Source organism: Lissotriton vulgaris, chromosome 8, assembly GCF_964263255.1.
Source record: "Lissotriton vulgaris chromosome 8, aLisVul1.2, whole genome shotgun sequence".
Classification (NCBI taxonomy): Eukaryota; Metazoa; Chordata; class Amphibia; order Caudata; family Salamandridae; genus Lissotriton; species Lissotriton vulgaris.
Window position 1 is genome coordinate 543,109,763 of NC_141696.1, and position 19,994 is coordinate 543,129,756.

General features: G+C 40.5%; 1 protein-coding gene across 1 annotated transcript in view; it reads left to right on the forward strand.

Annotated features, from left to right (window-relative positions):
* Positions 1–19,994, forward strand: part of GLRA2 (glycine receptor alpha 2) — a 1,032,607-nt gene that overhangs the window by 127,833 nt on the left and 884,780 nt on the right. The window contains exon 3 of the mRNA XM_086934355.1: positions 2,000–2,067. Within this exon, the coding sequence (XP_086790481.1) occupies positions 2,000–2,067 (68 nt within the window). The remainder of the gene's footprint in view (positions 1–1,999; positions 2,068–19,994) is intronic.

Here is a 19,994-nt window from a genome sequence, read left to right on the forward strand (position 1 = left end):
ATGGAAGAGAAAAAGCTTTTGTTTTGAAGCCTCCGCACATAACTGTGTGCAATCTATCTGTTACAAAAATGAAGAAGCTGTAGGGCTTTTCCTGTTACACTCACTTCCCACAGACATTGGACCATGCACACTGGGAAGGCGGTATCGAATGCTGCCGAAAAATCAAGCAGAATCAACACCGCCGAACCCCCTTGGTCTACCTGCAACCGAATGCAGTCAGTGGCTGCAGTAAGGGCAGATTCAGTGCTGTGACCGGCAAAGAATCCATTCTGTGATTGGTCTAAAATTACCTGCTAGTCAATAAACTTCATTAGTTCAGTATTATTGAATTTCACCAGGATTTTTGCCGGGAGGAGGGAAATAGGGCGGGAATTCTTTAGCCCAAGGGATTGGTATTAGGTTTCCTATTATTGTGAGAAATCTGGTTACATCTGTGGCACCGGAAGAGTGGCTGTGAGGAAGTCAGTGGCATAGCTAGACGTTGTGCCGCCCATGGCCGTCACTGCATTCGACACCCTGCATCCGCATGTGAGAGGGTTGGGGGATGTGCTGGCCCCAAAACTCCTGCCGCCCATGGTGCGTCGCCCCCCGCTGTCCCCAACCCCCTCTTTTTCTACACCACTGGAGAAAGGGCTGAAATTTAAAAAATGCTGTGATAGGAACATGCACATAGGTTTACTTTTGGGATATTCTCACATATTTACAATGCCTTTCCCATGTGTATGTACTTTGTAGCTTACACCTCACCTGGTTAAGCAGGAGGAAAACATTCCACAAATAGCTCACATTTTCACATGGGCACGAGGTAAAGAGACTCTTCTTAAAATACAAATTTCCATGAAACGTAAAAAGTAAAAAGGCAGTGTCTATTTTCCTTATCTAATTATGTAAACACTGCTTAGACTTAGATTTAGGGAAATAAAGCTTTTATCAGGCACTTCCCAAACTTAATGGCTTCAATTATGTATTTGTCTCAATTACGTTGTTGTTTATTGCATTGAATAAATAACAATACACATGATTTTGTTATTTATCAGATGTGATGAATAATGGTAATTAGGAGGTGTTTGCCCTATAAATAGAGTATGACATACCTAAGCACCAACTCCGCCTGCACAATTATTGAATGGCCCTTCTTTTCCCCGGAAGTGTCATCAGTTTCTACATGCCCAATTGTATCCATTGAAAAATGTGTCTGTCTGAAAATCCAACACTTATAATTTCGAGATCCACGCAAACAGTGCGGTAGCGGAATGCTACAAGACACACATAATTAAGATATATGTTGAGGCGGATGCATAACATCCCGAAATGTATGACTATATGTGAATCCGGCCAATCCTCTGCAGGAAGAGCCTGAGTGGTCATTATTGTAGTATACAATTGTGTTACTATTTAGAGCTGAATTCTGAAAGCAGTTGTGCACTGATCTTGGGTACATTACCTTTTGAGTGAAGGGGTAAATATCTCATGATATTCGTATTAATGTAAACAGCGTATCATACTGGAGAAAACTAAAATATCTTATATATTAAAATATCTTTGAACTTCTTTTTCCCCGGTATGATGCATACATTGTTTGATGATAAACTATCTTCAATCAAGTCTTTGGGCCAGTTTCATGTTTTTCTCAAATTTATGTATGACAATGTTTATTAGTGTTTTTATTGTCAATTTAAGAAAAATAATAATACAGTCAAATAGGTTGTATGGTACACTCAGTCTCCACTTAGTTATCTTCCTACCTGTGCCACGTTGCACAGATGCAGGCAGAGCAGAATACTTCCTTTGATGTGTGGTACATCGCAGTGTTCTTGTTGCATTCCACAGGTCCTCCTGTATATGTTATTTGCAATATTTGTATCAACAGTTTTGGATTAGTCCCTGAAACTACAATGGTAAGTGCTGCAGCAGCGAATCCCTCTTGCAGAAAAGTGATGTGATGTATTTCATGGACGCTACCTGTCATTCTTTTTTCTATTTATTGTTCAACTTGCAGGTCCACCTGTAAATGTTACCTGCAACATATTTATCAACAGCTTTGGTTCAATTGCAGAAACTACAATGGTGAGTGGAACCATTGAAGCCATCTTGTGAAGTAGTGTAATATGCTTGAGGCATTTCACAACCACCTGACAAATTCATTTTCATATTGTGTAACGTTTTGTATATTTGACCTGATTAATCATCCAAGGGCAAAAAATGTGACCAAGAGCAGAACCTGCTTCCCTCCAGAATGTGTTCAAGAGTAGAATAGTACAGAGAGAGTTAGAAAAAATATAAAACATCAAATTTGTTACATATAATATTAAACTTGATTAAGATGATTTTTTTAAAAGATGTTCAAGATATAGTTAAACCTGGCATAGATGTTATCAAGGATACAACATACAGTTTGGGATTAGACATTCGTTCGTAGGTTTCATGTTTTAAAATAGCAATTCAACAGCAGCTCTATTTTCTCACTAATTACAAAAGCATTGCATCAATTTAAAGTATAAATCCAGGTGGGAATTTCAGTAACTATATATGGTTTCAACTGAGGTAGTATGCTAATGTCCAGCACAAAAATATCAAGCCAAAATATAAAATACCCAAACATTGTGAAGGTCAGTATAGATCATAAGTATTGATTTACAATTCTTAACGCCAAATCAACACACCTTGTAGGTAAATATATTGTCAAGGTACATATGTGTAGAGTTAAGTATAGTACATTTATACTTCCCTAGATGTGCTTGCCTTCATGATATTTTAATAGTTAATATTCTGACTACAATATTTTTGTTGACCAATATTTCAAACTAGTTATTCTGTAAGTATACTTTGAACTGGATACGGATGCACCTTATGAGTTTTCTGAACAAATAATGAACTTTTTTGAAGAAACTCACATTTGATTCCTACTGTATCACAGAACTGGTTATTGGTTTCGAGTTAACTCAAACCAACCTCAGTTCTTTCAGTAAATGACTCAATATGCACCTTTTCAATTTTCACCTAGACAAATTTGGCCCTTAAGATCTGCTTGACCTCCCATTCAACTCCTACTTTTAGTCTGCCGGCTTCTCACAACCATAAAAGTATTGTAACTGTTTTCTTGTTGTTTGTTAAGTGCACTAATACCTCTTAGTTGCAGGAGTGAAATAGAAACGTGATAAATAAATACATATGCTGTATGGGTCTCATATGATATTTTACATTAAACACTAGACTAGTTATATCTGCTCTGCATTTATATTTCAGTGTCCAAAAACCCATATGAAACAACTGCATGTAGTAGAAAGAAATTGAACTTGGTTAATTGGAATTAACACCAGTTTGTTGACATTTGAAAATCATTAAGTTAGAAATGCAGATTGTCAGCTCTAGGTTTGAGTGGGAATCAACAATAGAATCGGAATAGTGAAAAATCGTTTTCAAATGGCTAAACGTGTCACTTTGACTAACTCTGCATGAGTGGCTGCTGTTTTAACTTCACGCATGAGGACTGGCAAAGTTAGCAAACTATGCAATTCGCAAAATTTACAAAAAAGTTTCAACCACATCCAGCTTCTCTTACAGAAGAAGATTCCTGCAAAACGATTTTGCTGGAGAGGTTTCTGTCATCAATTTTGCTTTGAGAGAATTCTTTGGTAAAATCGTTTTATTCAACGTTTTTCTCCCTCAAACCTAGAGGTAACAGAGGTTTCCTTTTCCTATTCTTAAAGCTTTGACACTTCAAGATGTTTATAAAAATTGTGAAGTTTCAAAGAAAACATAACGATGGTTACAGCAAAAAAGCTTTGCGCATCTGAGCACGTATGCATTTGTGTTTGTATATGTGTATGTGTGTGTCATTAATGAAGATCCTTTAACATCTCCCAGAGTTTCTATTTTGTCAGGTGGTTTTCAGACATATGTGCCAACAAAGCTAAACAATGCATAATGCTAACTTTTCAAGATGGCTTTCAATGAAATGTTTACACATGCTCTGCTGTGACATTAATTTCATTTCTTCACACTTCAATGAAGTCCACTCATTCCATGTTACTGTTTCCCTTTTATGTAAGTGTTCACATGTGCAACATCCACCAGTTCATTCATCAGGGGAAGGTGGCCAATGGGACTCTGAAGTGCAGAACTGCACTCATTAAGTGTCTGAAGGGTTCTTTGTTTTACTTTCATTTTACTGTAGTTGTAACTTAAGAACTCTGACTGATCGTTTCAGCATAATGGAGATGTTCTCCAGGTCACATTTCCTCCTTGTCACTTCTTCTTTTAATGATTAACTGTGAAATTAATTGTCAGATGAGATTAACAGTGCTCAAATATTTCATTGATTACGTTGTATCCAATGTGATGTTTATTTGTTGTTTGCATGTGTTTTATATATTATTAGGTTGGTTAAAATAAGCACGTCGAAGTGTGAATTCTCTGGCATATATCTATATATACTTTTTTTTTTTAAATGTTAAATGTTGTAAGTGTCACTAATGCTGACATCAGTTACTTCACTCTAGAATGCCCTGCACTAATTTGGCAAACTCTCCTGCTCACCGAGGGCCTCATTTATGAAAAGTGACGCATCGCTGCGTGAAAACAGCGATGCGTCACTTTTCACTGCGCACTCCTTGCGACACCAATGATGCGTCATATTTAATGTATGACGCATCATGTCGCAAGGACTTACAGATACGTCAGTGTTTCTGACGCATCTGTAAGCGCAAAAGTGACGCATTGCTGGAGTGTGTCACAAAAGTGACGCAACTCCAGCAATGCGTCCTTTCACATGGGGAAAGCCCCATGTGAAAGGACTTGCGTCAGTCTTAAGCCTGCTGTGAGGCAGGCGCAAGATTTTGACGCAACAGCATCCTAAAAGTTACGCAGTGAAATCTCATAGATTTCACTGCGTCACTATTACGAGGCTTTTTGCGGGGGAACGCCCCCTCTGCATACATTATACCTGACGCAGGTATAATGTGGCGCAGGGGTTTAAAAAGTGATGCATCTACCTAGATGCGTCACTTTTTAAATATGGCGCAACAAGGCGCATTTTGTACGCCGCTGGTGCGTCACAAAAAGTGACGCACCGGCGGCGCAAAACTGACGCAAGGCCTCATAAATAAGGGCCCATGATGCAACAGTTACAGGCCTCATTAATGTTGCAGAACAATTTAACATAGAGTCTGCATATTCTTATAATTCTTTAATGAGTTGTAAAGGAAGCATTGGTGCATACATCAATCAAAGATAACATTTTTGGCAAAGACAAAACGTACAACATTAACAGTGCCTAGTTATATGCTGTGGCTTGGTTGTTTCATTGCACCTCAATGGGCAGGGCTTGCTAATGTGTCAAATGTCTGTTCACAAACGTTGGTTTGAAGTTGATATATAAAAACAAGGAATTCTCATGTTTTTGTAAATGTACCTAGCTAAATGTGTAAGCTCCACCCTCAGCTAGCCGTGCAAAGGTGCTATGCTTGATTCTCATGTTATCTGTTTTCTTTAGCATGCACAAGATACATGTATATGCAACTGTTATACAGTCTTAATTTCCTAAATCATTAATAAGTCAGAATGGCGATCACTATTACCTGGCTGCCCTGTGCCAAACAAGCCATTTGGGCAAGGGTGTCCTCTAGCAGGGCCTCTGTGAGTGGCTACTCTGAGGATCAACCCCCTCTGATTGAGGCGGTAGAACTACAATATGGGCAGCATGGGTAAACCACCAATTCATTGCATTTCTTCTACTTTGCCAAATTCGAAACGAGGGCCAATGACCCTTATTTTGAAATGGGATGGGATATTAGGAATATCCCTGTTTCAGAGCTTTATGAGCCATGAAGCCACATTCTGAATTTCTCCAGAAGCAGTCAATTTAACCAATAGACAAATTGCAAAGCAATGTAGTAAAAAATGCAACACATTTCCTGATCATCCAGGGGACATAGAAGCATTTGCTCACATAGGGGCATATTATCAACAAACGGCATTAAAATTATCGCCTCTTTAGCGGCAGGAACCTGCCTCTAAAGCGGCGATAATGGGCTCGATAAAATGCTCTTGTGAATTCTCATAGAAGCCCATGTTCTGGTGTGAACATGGGCTTCTATTGGAATTCTCTACAGCATATTATCAAGCCCAAAATCGCTGTTTTAGAGTGGCGATAATCTTAACTCAGTTCATGATAATATGCCCCATAGAAGGTTATTACCATCATTTCAGAGTTTATGATTTACAACATGCATTGTCATAAAGTGCTTCAATTATGTTAAACCGATACTTAAAATAAAGTGCGAGACCAACTCTTCTTTAAAAAAAAAAAAAAAAAAGAAAGTGATGAGAAAAGGCATGCATCTTAAGTGATTGTCTAATGGCCTGGTCAGTTTCTTGTTATTAATTGGCAGGGCAATTGATTTTTGATAATTACTTGCAATGTCCCTAAACTCTGTTTTCTCTCCTCTTTGGGCCTGCAAATATGTCAAATAATTGGTAATGTTACACATGACATATTGCATCATTGATGGGCTATTACTTTAATGATGGACTTTTTAATGTGATATTCGTAGATCTGGAAAAGAACACTTTAACCTGATGGGTGTAGATTAGAAGGCAGATGAAAACTAAGCTAGCACAGTTCCACTGATATCTGCTGAATGTATCAGGCTGTTGAGAAGTACTGTCTAGTCAATGCCTTTGAATGCTGCTGATAGGTTCAAGACAATCAAGGCACATGGAGTGTCTCCTTTCTTAGAGCTAAGTAGCCTTTCCTTAATGTTTAATGATGCATTTTAGTTCCCTTTCAAGGTCAGAATTTTGACTGGAAGTCACTGGGGAAGCCATTTGATTCTAGATAGCCGGAGACACGGCAGGAGATGCTTTTTCCAGTGCTGTGGCAACACAAGGGAGGCCTTTCGCTCAGACCGTCTGCCCCTAGGCGCAAATAGTGAACTTTCCCCACTACCTAGTTAAAACATGACAACAAAAGAGAAACGAGAGGGTATTAGCTGCACATGCATACACTACACGATGCAATGGACAGATTTGACCTGTTTGAACACTTGTTATGATTGTTAAAATGAAGACAAAACATAATAGTTCACTGAACATGAAGATCTAGCCAATTGTTTGGGTAGGATAGACGCTGCCCTGATGGATGTGGCCACAATTCGCTGTAATGATGATATCACAGGGGACACTCATTGTACTGAACTGTTAGACATTCCATATGCCTGCACTGGTGAAACTCGATCCACATTCATGACCAAAGATCTGGTAAGCCTGAAGAGAGTGGTTGTGTCTCTTGTAAAGGACAAGGACCAATCACGACACCTCTCGACATATAGAGCATCTGAATGAAGTGACACGGTTTGACCAACAATTTGGACTTTTCTGTAGCCTTCCGGGCTTGACCTAGTGCTCACATGGGTCTCATTTGATGATTGCTGTGATGTATGCTATCTCTATTTGCATTGTATTTGAGTATGTCATTGTACTGACTATTTACTGTTTAGAAGATTAGGCACCTTTTTTGTGTGTGAGTTTGATATAGGGCGAACTAGACCTGAGAATATCAGGTATCAGAGCGCTTTGCATGGGCACCAGTTTTGTTACAGATGGACACATTCATTTTTTTTGTTGTTGTTAGGCACAGGGAGAGTAAGTGATTTGCCCAGAATCACAAGATGTTGAGCGTCGTTGCAGAGACTCGAACCTGGATCCCCAGCTTCAAGGCTATATCCTCCTCTCTTCCTTTTTCGCAATTTCTTGAGATACTTCTCAGGGCCCTTCCTGGTTCAGAGGCTATAACAAATCGGATGATACTTAACATTTTCAATATCCGATGTGAAAACATGCTCTTGGTATTGGTTCTCAAGTTGCCTGCACATTCCCTGAGTGTTGATCCTTACATTAGTTAGGCACAGGGTGCAATTGTTTTTCCCCACCTCTATTTTTACTCTTCTATGTACCTCTCCTTGCATGCATTTTTCTACTGTAATAATCTGTTGTCCCCCATATGGTCACTTTGGAAGTTTACCCTGCCATTTAAAGTTGGAAATTCTCTTTATGACTTGCTATTAGTGCTCTCTGACGTGTGTCACTACTTTAGATTAAATTGGAATAGTGTGTGCAACAACTTTTTGTTTCAATGAGAAGTTCATTCGTTTTTTTGTGGTTTCCGTGTGCTCCTGGGGTAACGTTCCCCGGTCAAGGACGTTCGACGTGATATGTATGGTTGCACATCACCATGGTGATGTGAAAACATACATACTACATAGATTACACATACTTCAGCATACACAGTGCTCCCTGGCTTGACCTCCCTGCTGTATACCAGGATTGATCAACTTACATCCTGCTAAGAATCCGTCACTGGCTGTGGCTCTTTGTGCACCCTTTTTACCCCCCTACCTTCTCTCCCTGATTGACATTGCTCCTCCTACACCTAACTTTTTGAAAGTCCTCCAGACCTATCACACTTATGTTATGTTCTATGTGATACAGCACCAGCCCCATTTGCATGATCGTGTTAAATGTCAACAGTGTATCAAACTATGCTTAGAGCAAAGTAGGTTTGCACTACTTTAATGATAAAGGGGCTGACATAGCAATCTGCAGGAAACTTGATTACCAGCTATGGAGGTGGACAGGCTTCAGTGAGTTTTGGTAGACAGCGTGATCAATTAGTATTGAATATGTCCTGACTATGCTGGTCGGGTGGTGAGCCCTAATCCCTCTAGGAAATGTGAAGCATCAATAATTTTTCATAAGACTCTCCTTCATACAATTCTCAACACCTGGGCGGATCCCAAGAGCAGGTATGCTTTTGTGAAAATGAGTACAGCGGGCTAGACACTGGTCATCGGTTCTGTCTATTTTTCCAGTACCAATAAAGTGACATTCTCTGCTAGTTTCAAACCGTACTTGGGGTGATTGGAATTTGACCATAGTTCCATAATGTACAGAACTGGACCTCTGGAAAAATGTAAATTGGTAGGAGATTACTGTGAATCATCTTGTCTGAACACAATGTAATAGATATATGGTGAATTACCCACCACTCGTACAAGGAGTATACATTTCACCAGCTCACAATACCTAGTCCCATATTAAGTATTTTCTGAAACAGGGCTTCTTGCTTCTTCTGATACTTTCTGTTGAGATTTTGCCTGGAGGTCGATCTGATCATTCCTCAATCCAGTTAGCCCTTACTCTGGTCCAGGTTGCCTTTCCCGTGGAGTACTGGTTAATGTAGATAGATAAGTACAGGTTGACAGAAGAGAAACGTTTCCGAAGTCCCATACTTGCTTTTACAAGGAAGAGTATGAAAATTTGTATCTTCGGCTCAGATTGCATAGCAGCAGGCAAGGTGACATGGGGAGGTCAACTAATGTGCAAATCTGTTGTAGCTTAGAGAAAATCCTCCAAAGAACATTTCAGACTAGAGAGCATTATTGCTTCCGATGACCTCTTAATATGGATCCACTACCACCCCCATCCTTCCCTGCAAGAGGAGAAAGCTGCCCTTAACACTCTTTATACCACTATGGCTGAAATGCATTGTTGAGAATTAAGCCTAGACATTATGAAAGGAGAAAACGATCCACAAGAACTTCTTACCGGCTATGGTATTAGAAGACTCAATTGACTGTACTCGTGATTCTCAAGGTTGTCTGCTAACACACCTGTAGGACATCTTGGAGGATTTTGCTTCCTTTTATGAGACCCTATATGTCTCCACCAATGGATTTCAAGGACTTGGAAAAGGAGGAGGTGTTCACCTTCAACCTCAAAGCTGGGTATTTAGTTGATCGATTCGAGCAAGGGAACGTAGGACAGGTTCTACCTATGCCAAGGCTTTACCTCAAAAGTCTGATGAGTGCACCCATTCCCCAGGACCCAAATAAACTGTGTTTCCTTCCTATCTTTCCCCATATGGATAACATTTAGCATGAGAAAGGGTCAGCTCCATCTCCTTTTATTATTTCTTGCTTCAGAGCCATATGGGTCCATCGGCCTTCTTTAAAGGTGATACTTCCTGCTCAGTCCACATTAAATCTTGCTTTCCTTCTGATGATCTCCCTATGACAGTCGCAGAGACTGGCATCATTACATTATATATTGTACTTAATTGGGAAAAATGTGAGAAGTTACAACTAGTCCACTCTGCTACCATCACCAGTGTTGTTGGTCTTGCTCTAAAACGAGTCTGAAAAGTTCTACACTACTTTGGTATCCTTTTGACACCCAACTGGTGGGCTCTCTCGACCACTCTGAGGGATCGTCCAGCACCTTAGGTCCCTGTCTAGAGGCTGTCGCCAGGTGGATTTAATCTTCCTGTCTTAAACTTAACGGGGAGAAAACAGACATCATGCTGTTGGGCAACCCTCCTCTGTCTGCCCTAGCATCCATCTGGCCCCCATGTCTTGGCCCGCCACCCCTTCCCAAATCCCAGATAAAGAGCCTCGGAATCTGGCTGGACAAAGCGCTTGACTTTTCGGTCCAAGCCACCAAAACTGCCTCTACATGTATTGGGCTGATGAAAATGCTTCGCAAAGTGCTCCCTTTGCTCCCATTCCAGGCCAGGAGGATCATGGTCCAGGCCCTGATACTCTCCCGCCTGGATTATGGGAATGCCCTATATATAGGAGCCCCGGCAGCAGTGACCTATAGGCTCCAAGCTACGCAAAACTGTGCCGCCCGACTACTGTATAACATTCCCCGCTGGCAGTCAGCCAAGAAAGCTCTGAAAGAACTTCACAGGCTCCCAGTAGCGGCCAGAGTGCAGTTCAAGGCCATGTGCATTGTGCACAAATCTTTTCATCGCACCGGCCCGGCAATTCTGCACCCCATAGCTACGCCTTATGCACCGTCCAGAGCCCTGCGCTCTAGTTCTTTACAGCTTGCAACTACTACTAAAATCAACAAAGCTCGCTGGGGCGGTCGCTCCTTTTCCCAAACTGCGGCCAAGCTTTGGAACTCTCTCCCCCTTTCCCTTTGAGAGAACAATAACCGTATGTACTTCAGAAAGGCCTTAAAAACGCACTTGTTCGCAAAAGCGTGTTGATTCACCCTGAGCCCGCCACAAGCAATCAGTCAAAAGCGCTGCAAGGCCTCCGGGTAGTTACGCGCCATATAAGTGCAATTTTTCATTTCATTTTGAGTAGAGAACAAGAAGGAATGGTAGAGGATAATATACTTACATTGATAGCTAAGACTAAGTATGATTTCTGGAGTCTAAACTCCAACTCTCCCTTTGGGGCATGGTTCTGGAAATTAAGATGACTTCGCCCTGAGGTATGATTAAGTATTTGGGATGCTATCAATCACAATACATAAACCAAACCTTCCATACATCAGTTCAGACATTAATTATTTATTTGATGAGGTGGAAGACTGAAACTGAAGTCTGGCAAACAGCATGCTCATACTGAATCGGGTGGCTGCACTTGCCACACATGGGCCACTAATGTCTTGCCTATCATCTTTTCCAGTAGACTTATTTCAAATCAACGACCCCCGATCCGCACTCCTGGACCACCAGGGAGTAGGGCATATTAGAATGTGAACACAGCCTTGACGTTCTTCTCAACTATAACTCACAACTGCAAACAATAAACAATTCAGCAGTATTGAGCATGCTGCAGAATTGGAAGCTTGTGCATAATCGTTGTTGTTGTATAACTTTATTCAATATACAATATCATGAAAGTATAAAAGCGTTTTTTTTTTAAAAAAGGGTGAAGGCAAAGAACTTCTCCCGTTAAAAACATGACACAATATTTACCAAGGTACGATATATAGCAAAGTCCATACATAATATATAATACATAGTACATGCATTGATAGACAAATTGGTCATATATTAGATTAGCGGTTAAAAATGGTTTATCATAAAAAGGCGAAATACACATCATTACACGGTGGCAAACGGCAGTTCCACAGCCTGTGCTGGAATCGTCCTACAAAGTTTCATCCTCCTCAGCCAGGCACAGCCTAGGTATTTGGCCACCCCACAGATTAGGCTCGAGATCGAAGTCTCTGATGACAGAATACGCTGCGCCACCCTATGGTCTTGTGCATAATCACTTTGAGGTAGACTTGTGGTTCCATGCCTTGGTATCTGTTTGGTGCAATGCAGATCTAAGCATAGGAGGAATGTTTGGCATTAGTTCAGTGTCGCACGAGTAGACCTGCATATTGGCGATGATATTCTGAAGCCCTTTCATGTTCTACAAACTGAATTTGGCTTAAGTACCAAACAGTGGTGGTGTGCATCAATCATAAACAAACTAGAGAGATGCGAGAGATTGGTATCAGGTCTGTATGTGATTCTGATTGACCTTTTATACTCCACCTATATACAAGCTTCTTCTTGGGATTTTTTGCAGAGTGCACTACAACTTGATTACCCACTGGAAGACTAGTTTACTTTAACTACACCCCATATTAAGCTTTTGTGAGAAGCCAGACTAAAATTCTCCATTTTCAAAATTCTTCACAATAGGTACTGATCCCCCCTCCGATTGCACAAAACTTGGCTCCTGGGCATTTATGAATGCTGGGTGTGCAGACAGCTTGCCTGAGATGTTGTAACTATCTTCTATAGTTACACTGATATTAAGCTATACCAGCAGAAGGTATGATCTACTCTGTCCTCTGTGGGTGACATCATCTTAGTTCCTTTGGACTACTTAGATATATGGTGTGACTTGTCCAACAGTGTGATCTCCTGCACTAATAGGCATAGCTGGTTAGCTGGTTTGTTTTCCCGTTATCTGCCAAAACGTTCCTTGAGGTCAGCCACTCTTGGCTTGGTCAAACTCGCTAAGATAAAAAGAGCAAGGTGGGGAGGAAAACGTTTTTCCTTCCTGGCTTCTAAGCTTTGGAATTCAATCCCTGTACATCTGAGAATGATACCAAATTGATTGGTTTCAGGAAGGAAACCAAAACTTGTCTTTTTTCTCAGCTTTAAATCAGTCAGTGTTATGCTCAATTATTTTACTCAGCACCAAGACGCCTCAGCAGTAGTGCGCTCTACAAATACCCTCAGTCAGTCAGTCAGTCAGCAACAACGCTTGCTGTTGCAAAACCTTGCGTCCTGAAAATGCACAGCTTCATAAAAGCACCACTGTAGAAAATTCACAGCTCTGTTTTCATAATGAATGCTTGGTTGAGTTAGCAAGAGAGGTTGTCTCTGAATATATAATTTATAGGGCTACTGACCAGTTATTTTTCTTTGATCAGATTTACAAACAATTCCTTAGGTCCCCAATCAAAAAATATTATGCACTACCCAAACTTCCAGATGTTTCTTCCCCAGTATGTCAACAGCCGTATGCTCTGATTTCACTACTTGTAAAGAGTGGGAGGATTCTAGGCCATCACTGCTACTTAAAAGAATCAGTTTATAACCCTAGATTTTTCTGTGAAGAAATCCAGCATCTATGATACCTTTCCATGGTAGAGACATTCAAACTTTAGTAAGCTTTCAACTACAGGACCACATCTCAATAATCTCCTGTACAGTTATCTATCTGTATGTAGAATCACATTTAGTCCAGGAGTCCAAAATAATGCCATCCAGATTCTTCACTACGGTTACATAGTTCTCCTAGCCTACTTGCCATCTTGGAAGCTGTCAACACAGTCTCCCAAGGGACTCTTTTTCATATCATGAATAGCACATGGTAAATGGGAGACCTATAAGTAGCTGTTTATTTTTTTCTGAGAAGGAAGAAACCAATTTGTGCAGCTGGAAACAATCTACTCTGCCACATGGAATGTGGAGTAGCTCAAGGCTCTACATTATCACCAAGTAGTTGTCAGTCAGTTTGTCGATGCCACTCAATCGTGCCTCAACTGTTCATCCCCAAAAAGACATCTGAAAGGTAAAAACTTCTTCTCTAAGCTTGTAAATTTCAATCACCACTGTACCCTAAAACTATACCACAGTAAAACAGACTTAATTACTAGAATTTAAAAACACTGTCATGTACCCTGGGAAGGTGTACATTTTTGGAGGTGCCTCAGACTTACGATTTCTCATAAATCGAAGGCAGTTTTAAACAGTCATGGATGTTGCTGGGAACGCTCCCATCAACACCCATGTAACGTCACTTTCACGCAGTCGTCTGTGTGAAAGGGACACATATTTATAATACCTTACGCCACCGGAATGTCAAAAAAGTGTTGTTCCGGCAGCCCAAAAGTCCCTATAGGGCCTCATCCATGAGGAGCATTTTGAGTTGTTTGTAATGGAGTGAGTAAAAACAACATGTTTAGTCTCTCACTTAGGATAACATGTTGGAGTAAAAAAATGACTATGCATAACAATGCAGAAACTTATCATAAACGCAGCAGTTTCCGTTGGTTAGGACTCTTTTAGATAACTTCTTAGCTCGATGTGTATGTGACGCATTGGGAACACTATAGGCAAATCAGTCTTGCTACAGCCACAAATGGCTAGAAACACAAGCAAACACAATTGTGTTTCACTAATTTGAACCTCATTAGTAAGAACCGGGTTAAAGTGCTTGTGGCTAGATAATTAACTGATTTGTATTTGAGTGGTTCTTGACTCTAGGAAAAGAGCAAACATTTATGGTATGAAATGCAACTGGAAATGTGGCTCAGATTATTCACACTTTTGCATTTGACAACTCTTTGCTGTTTTGGTTGCACAGGGCAGCAGGGAAATGCTCACACATTGGTGATGAGCCTATCCCAGAGGAACTCAAGCTGCACCCACAGACGAGGCACAATAAGACTGAAATGTATGTAAGATTGACTATGCTTCCTTTTAGAGGACTGTGGACCAACAGCTTAGGCTGGACAGATCCATTTAGAACGTGGGAAAGATTGATTTCCATATTTTTCGTTCCTGTCAAAGATGATCTCCAAAACGATGCACTGGACTGCATCATTAGTAGTTCGCATTGATTTGTGTTTTGATTGACTAGTGATGATGTCAATGGTTATTGACAGAAGTTGTGGAAGGGTTGCATGTATTTTGTGCAAATGAAGCATGTATATTTTGGCATTTATGTTTTGACTTCTTACATATTTACACCTGCAGTTGAGACATATTAAGTTCAACTGTATTTTTGGGTAAACAACCCTGACCACAAAACCGTGACCCCGCATGTTGTTACAACGCGGTCGTTACAATGACTGCGTTGTAACAACGCATACCATTATCCCGCAAGTCGTTTGTGGAGGGGGGAGAATGTGTTGGATTTAAAATCCAACACCTTCCCTACTCCCCGCACGAGTGGAGTTGGAATAGTAAATTATACTATTCCAACATCCAGCGACCCCTCCCCAAGTTTTTGTTACGACTTGGGGGGTAATGGTATGCGTTGTTACAACGTGGTCATTAGAACAACATGCGGGGTGACAGGCAGTGGGAAAAAGAGGCCTATTTGTATTTTGGTAATGCATTGGAGAGTAAGTGCTTTGCATGACTTGAAGAAGTTGTGTGGTGATGAATATTTTGTATTTTATTTGGTCCCTAGGCAAAGCTGAGTGCTCCTAAACATAGAAGTGCCCTTGCAAAACAGATAAAGGAGTGGCAGTAGCAGAGGGAAGAAATTTGAACAAAACCAAATCTGCCAGCCCCACATCATAACATTGGTATAAATCTTAGTACTTAATATGATAATATACTCTTGAGCCAAGACATTCACAGTGAACTGATTTATTACAGAATTCAATTTTTCTTTAAAGGGCCACAAGCCTATAGCCTAGTGCTCCCCCTCACCCCAAATCAATAGCTGGGGCTCCTTATTGAATTGAGCAATATTGCTGTTGTGAACTGGCATATCTAATAGTAATGCTCTCCAACTATTTTCTGTTCCCTTTTGGCATTCCCAAAATTATGAGAACAGTTTTTGTATCAGGAGAAGAACCTTAAGAGAGAGATCAGCATCCCCCTGTGATTGCCAGCAAATGTTGCAGAGTGATGATATTGGAACAGCTTATGTACAATGCTAACTGCCCAGTTTTCTTACACATAGGTAGCATACCTTCTTCCATGATTTATGTTGAAAGTTCACTAACATGTGTGTCAGACTTGGCTTCTGTAGGAACATGTGAAAAATAGCACCATTCAAACAGGGCAACAGCATTCTGTCATTTGTGATCAACTCCCATTATGAAAGTTTGCATTCCAAAATCTGTTATTTTGCCTCTTTGCCTAATTTAGTGATTAGCTTCCAATTGTTAAAATGTCCTGTCCCCTGATGCCACTCTAGAAATGATGTGACGCAAAGGCTGATTGACGTTTCGTCTAGAAACAGCAGGCAATGGTAAGCACTGGTAAATAGGACTAACTGTGCCAACATTCATCGAGATTGGGTTTAAAAATGTAATTAATATTTTTCTTCATTCTCAAACTGAGCAGTTCATTGGAAACCACCAATTGTTTAATGTGACACCAAATGATTATGTTCTACGAGCCTCATGATTTGTCAGAAAGTAACATTTGTACTGATTTTGTAATTCAGTACCCCTCCTGAGCAGATCTACTGATACCCACCGCAGGTAGAGTTCTCCAATTTCTGGAACAATCAAACAGAACAAATTCTTCACCTTGTCTCTGAATCCCTAAAAATCTTTTCCACAATTCTTCACCCATAGCGGTGCAGTAGATACAAACTTCAGATATTGGTCGGCAATAAAGTGGCCAGCTGCTGTGGTTCCTATCGTTGGTCCTCTTCCTGGTAGCATTTAATGAAGTGCAGTGAATAAAAGGTTGCCTGGTAGAGGGACAGCCCAAGAATCATTCTGGATATCAATAACAATATTTTTGCATGATTGTGCTTTTGTAAATAATATTAAAGACATAATATTTGTGTCAGATGATATTTCTGTATATTATATAAGAGATAAGGTACCCCCTGCCGTCCATGATAAAGATATTACAAGTCACAGAAGCGTTCCATAACCTTGTAGAGGAACGAAGCCAAAGGCCAAGTTCCTTTATAAGATTATGGAACTTGGAGGTGACTTGCGATATCCATAACATGTATGCCAGGGGGTAATTTATCCTATAAATACATGGTACACCATCACCTTTCTCACAAACCACATTAAGCCTTGCTGCATAATGCTTTCAAGTGAAAGAGCAAGCAGGTTTGCAAACATGAAAAATAAAAATAAAACCTCTAGTGCAAAATTAAACACATCAAAAAACTATTTGCGATTTGTTATAAACATATTATAAATAGTTCAACAGAAGTTAGTTTTGTTTAAAAAATATCTGCTCTCACTAGGAATGTGTAGAAACATGTAGTAAGATTCTAGCATTTCTTTCACTATCTACTGAGAGCAAAAAATAAACATGTTCTCACTGCTTGTCACTATAAGCTAAAAAATAGACCAGAAGAAAGAAAAGCAATGTTTGTTTCTTTAAACAGTTGATTCAATTAGTCTCCATGTCATGACCTGATCTGTTTTTCACTTTGGCTGCTGGCTCTGGCAGCAGATTTTGTGACATCAGAACTTGACTGTAATACCTTATAACACTCCAGTTCTGCCATCCTTTTTTTATAATAAGCAATTGGGTGCATCACAAGCCACAGAATATAACGAAATTAGAGACTGACGTTTATACAGGTATTGCAGAATACCGCGGATTATATTTTGATACTCAGTGAGGAGTGAGACTTCAGAGGGTCAATCATAAAAGAACAAAAATCAACGTTTTCCCTGAGCATAAATGTGATTGGCCAGAGAAAAAAGTGGTCAATAGTACAACACCCTAGAGCAGAAGGCCTTCAATAAAACACTCTCAGGTTTCTGATTGATATGCTACTCATAAGAACCCGGACCATTTAGCTCCAGTTATGGTCTAGAATTTGACCTGTGAACACTTTCATTATTGGGAAAATTACTGACTTTCTGGACAATAAAATCTGAAAAACACTGATCAGTAAGAATCCTAAATTATCAAGAATAATCGAACAACGAACCTTAGGACTAAGAACCAACACCACAGGAGCTTTGTGGCTAGACGGTTTAGCTTCCAAGTGCTACGCGCAGCTGTAGCCAAGATGGCATACTCTAAGACAGAAAAATAAGCAACTCGGGACCACAAGGACAGGGAGCTCAACTAATATTGTAGTAGGCCGGTGTAATATCACATAAGACTAGCAACATCTTGTGCTACTAGATGTGTCAGATAAGACAGATCAGTCAGGTTTAGGCCAGTGAGAGACGAAATTTGGTTTGCCCTCCCATATAGAGCAGCCCAGCTACATCTATGCTCCACCACCACGGTTCTAAAACTCACTAACATTTCAGTTAAGTTCTCCTGCTTCAAATGTTACAAACCTGCCCCTCTTCAGTTATTCACGCCTGAATTGGGGCCACTGGTGTCATCGTTTGAGGTAGTGGTGTCTTGTTATTATGTTTCACTAGGTGGCATAGGAGGAGCAGGGCCGTCTTTAGGGCAGTTCGGCTGGTGCGGCCTCATTGAGCGCTGACCTGTGAAGGGGGGCGCTGACCTCATAGAGAGCACTCTGCTCAGCAGTAATTTATGACTGGAGAGATGAGGGGCGCTCTTGCCTTGTGGTAGTGAGAGAATCCAAGGAGGTGGTCATGGGGGTGGGGCGCCAATCGAACAAGGCTCCCCCAGCGCTAAAGCGGACCCTGAGTAAGAGGCAGTGTGTTACTGGTTTCTGGGGAGATCATGGGTGTCTTGTTCCAGGTTGTGTGTGGATATTCTTGGCTGTGCAAGTCAGGTTCAATGTTCGAGTATTACTCTAGGGCGTGGCACATCTCAGCATATTTTATGGACTGGTCTATATGCGTGTTGCACTCTATCAATTATATCATGAGCTACAATACACCTGCAACAGGATCCCTGCTGTTAAACAAAATCTAATCTTACGTTCCCAGCTGTTTTGTCAATTTGCTTACCTCTAACTTTACAATAATCGAAGTACATAAATATAGGAAGGAACATTCGCCCCTTTGTAGTAACGTTAACGAGTCGGCTAGTATTGCACACTGGACTTCATTTTTGATTAAACATGCTATTTTAAGAGCATATCAGACAAATTAGAAACAATTTTAAAGGTACATATGCTTCATAGTGGAGCCATTGGGTACAACGTCGTATGAATAATTAAATTAAGCCATTTGGTTGTTTGCATTTGATCTTGGCTTTAAGTAGTACTGCAGTGTACTTATATTGATGGAAGAACAGAACATCTGTTCCATTTACTTTTCCTGGAATGCAGTTCACTCTCTTCCCAGCTTTTGTGGAGTTCACATACTGTCTTCCTGAAGTACAACATACATTTAAAGATTGGACGCGCCCCAGAATTAAAAAGTAAGAAGCTTTGATCAGCTAAGATGTGCTCTGACACACAATGGCAATTCTTGAATCTGATGGGACAAAGCCCTACTAAATTTAGACTCTTGTGTATATTTACATCTCTTGCAAGTACCACTCATGAAGCCCTCACGTTCATATCACAGATGACTAATTCATGTGAAGCTGGCATGACTCCCAGAGATGGCAGTTGCTGCTTTGTATCTAATGAGTAGCTTCTTTGCTCTGCTTACATCAGGACGCTGCGTTTTCTAAGCCAAGGCAAGAGTTTCTCATTCAATGACAAAGTGAATACTACAACGTTCAGAAACTAATCGGGATAGAAAACACAAAAACGACGTACAGTACTTAACACACATTTTCCAGTCATGTTTCACTTTAATGCATCAATTGGCAACAATAGTGCTCCTAAATTGGGAAAAAAACACCCTTATCTGAAAAGAACAGAGATGAAACTGAAGAAATTATTACATGGAATAGAACGCACGAATGCAACTTAACAACCAGAAGGCTTGGGTTTATTGATTACTTTGCTGATACGTGGGTGGTAATAGCTGGCTCGGGAATACCATTACCGGCAGCCATTACTGCCCTATTTAAATAATGTATGTTCATTTTGGAGAGTGTCAAGATGGAAATAAGATGTTGATCACAGGTGTGGGAAATT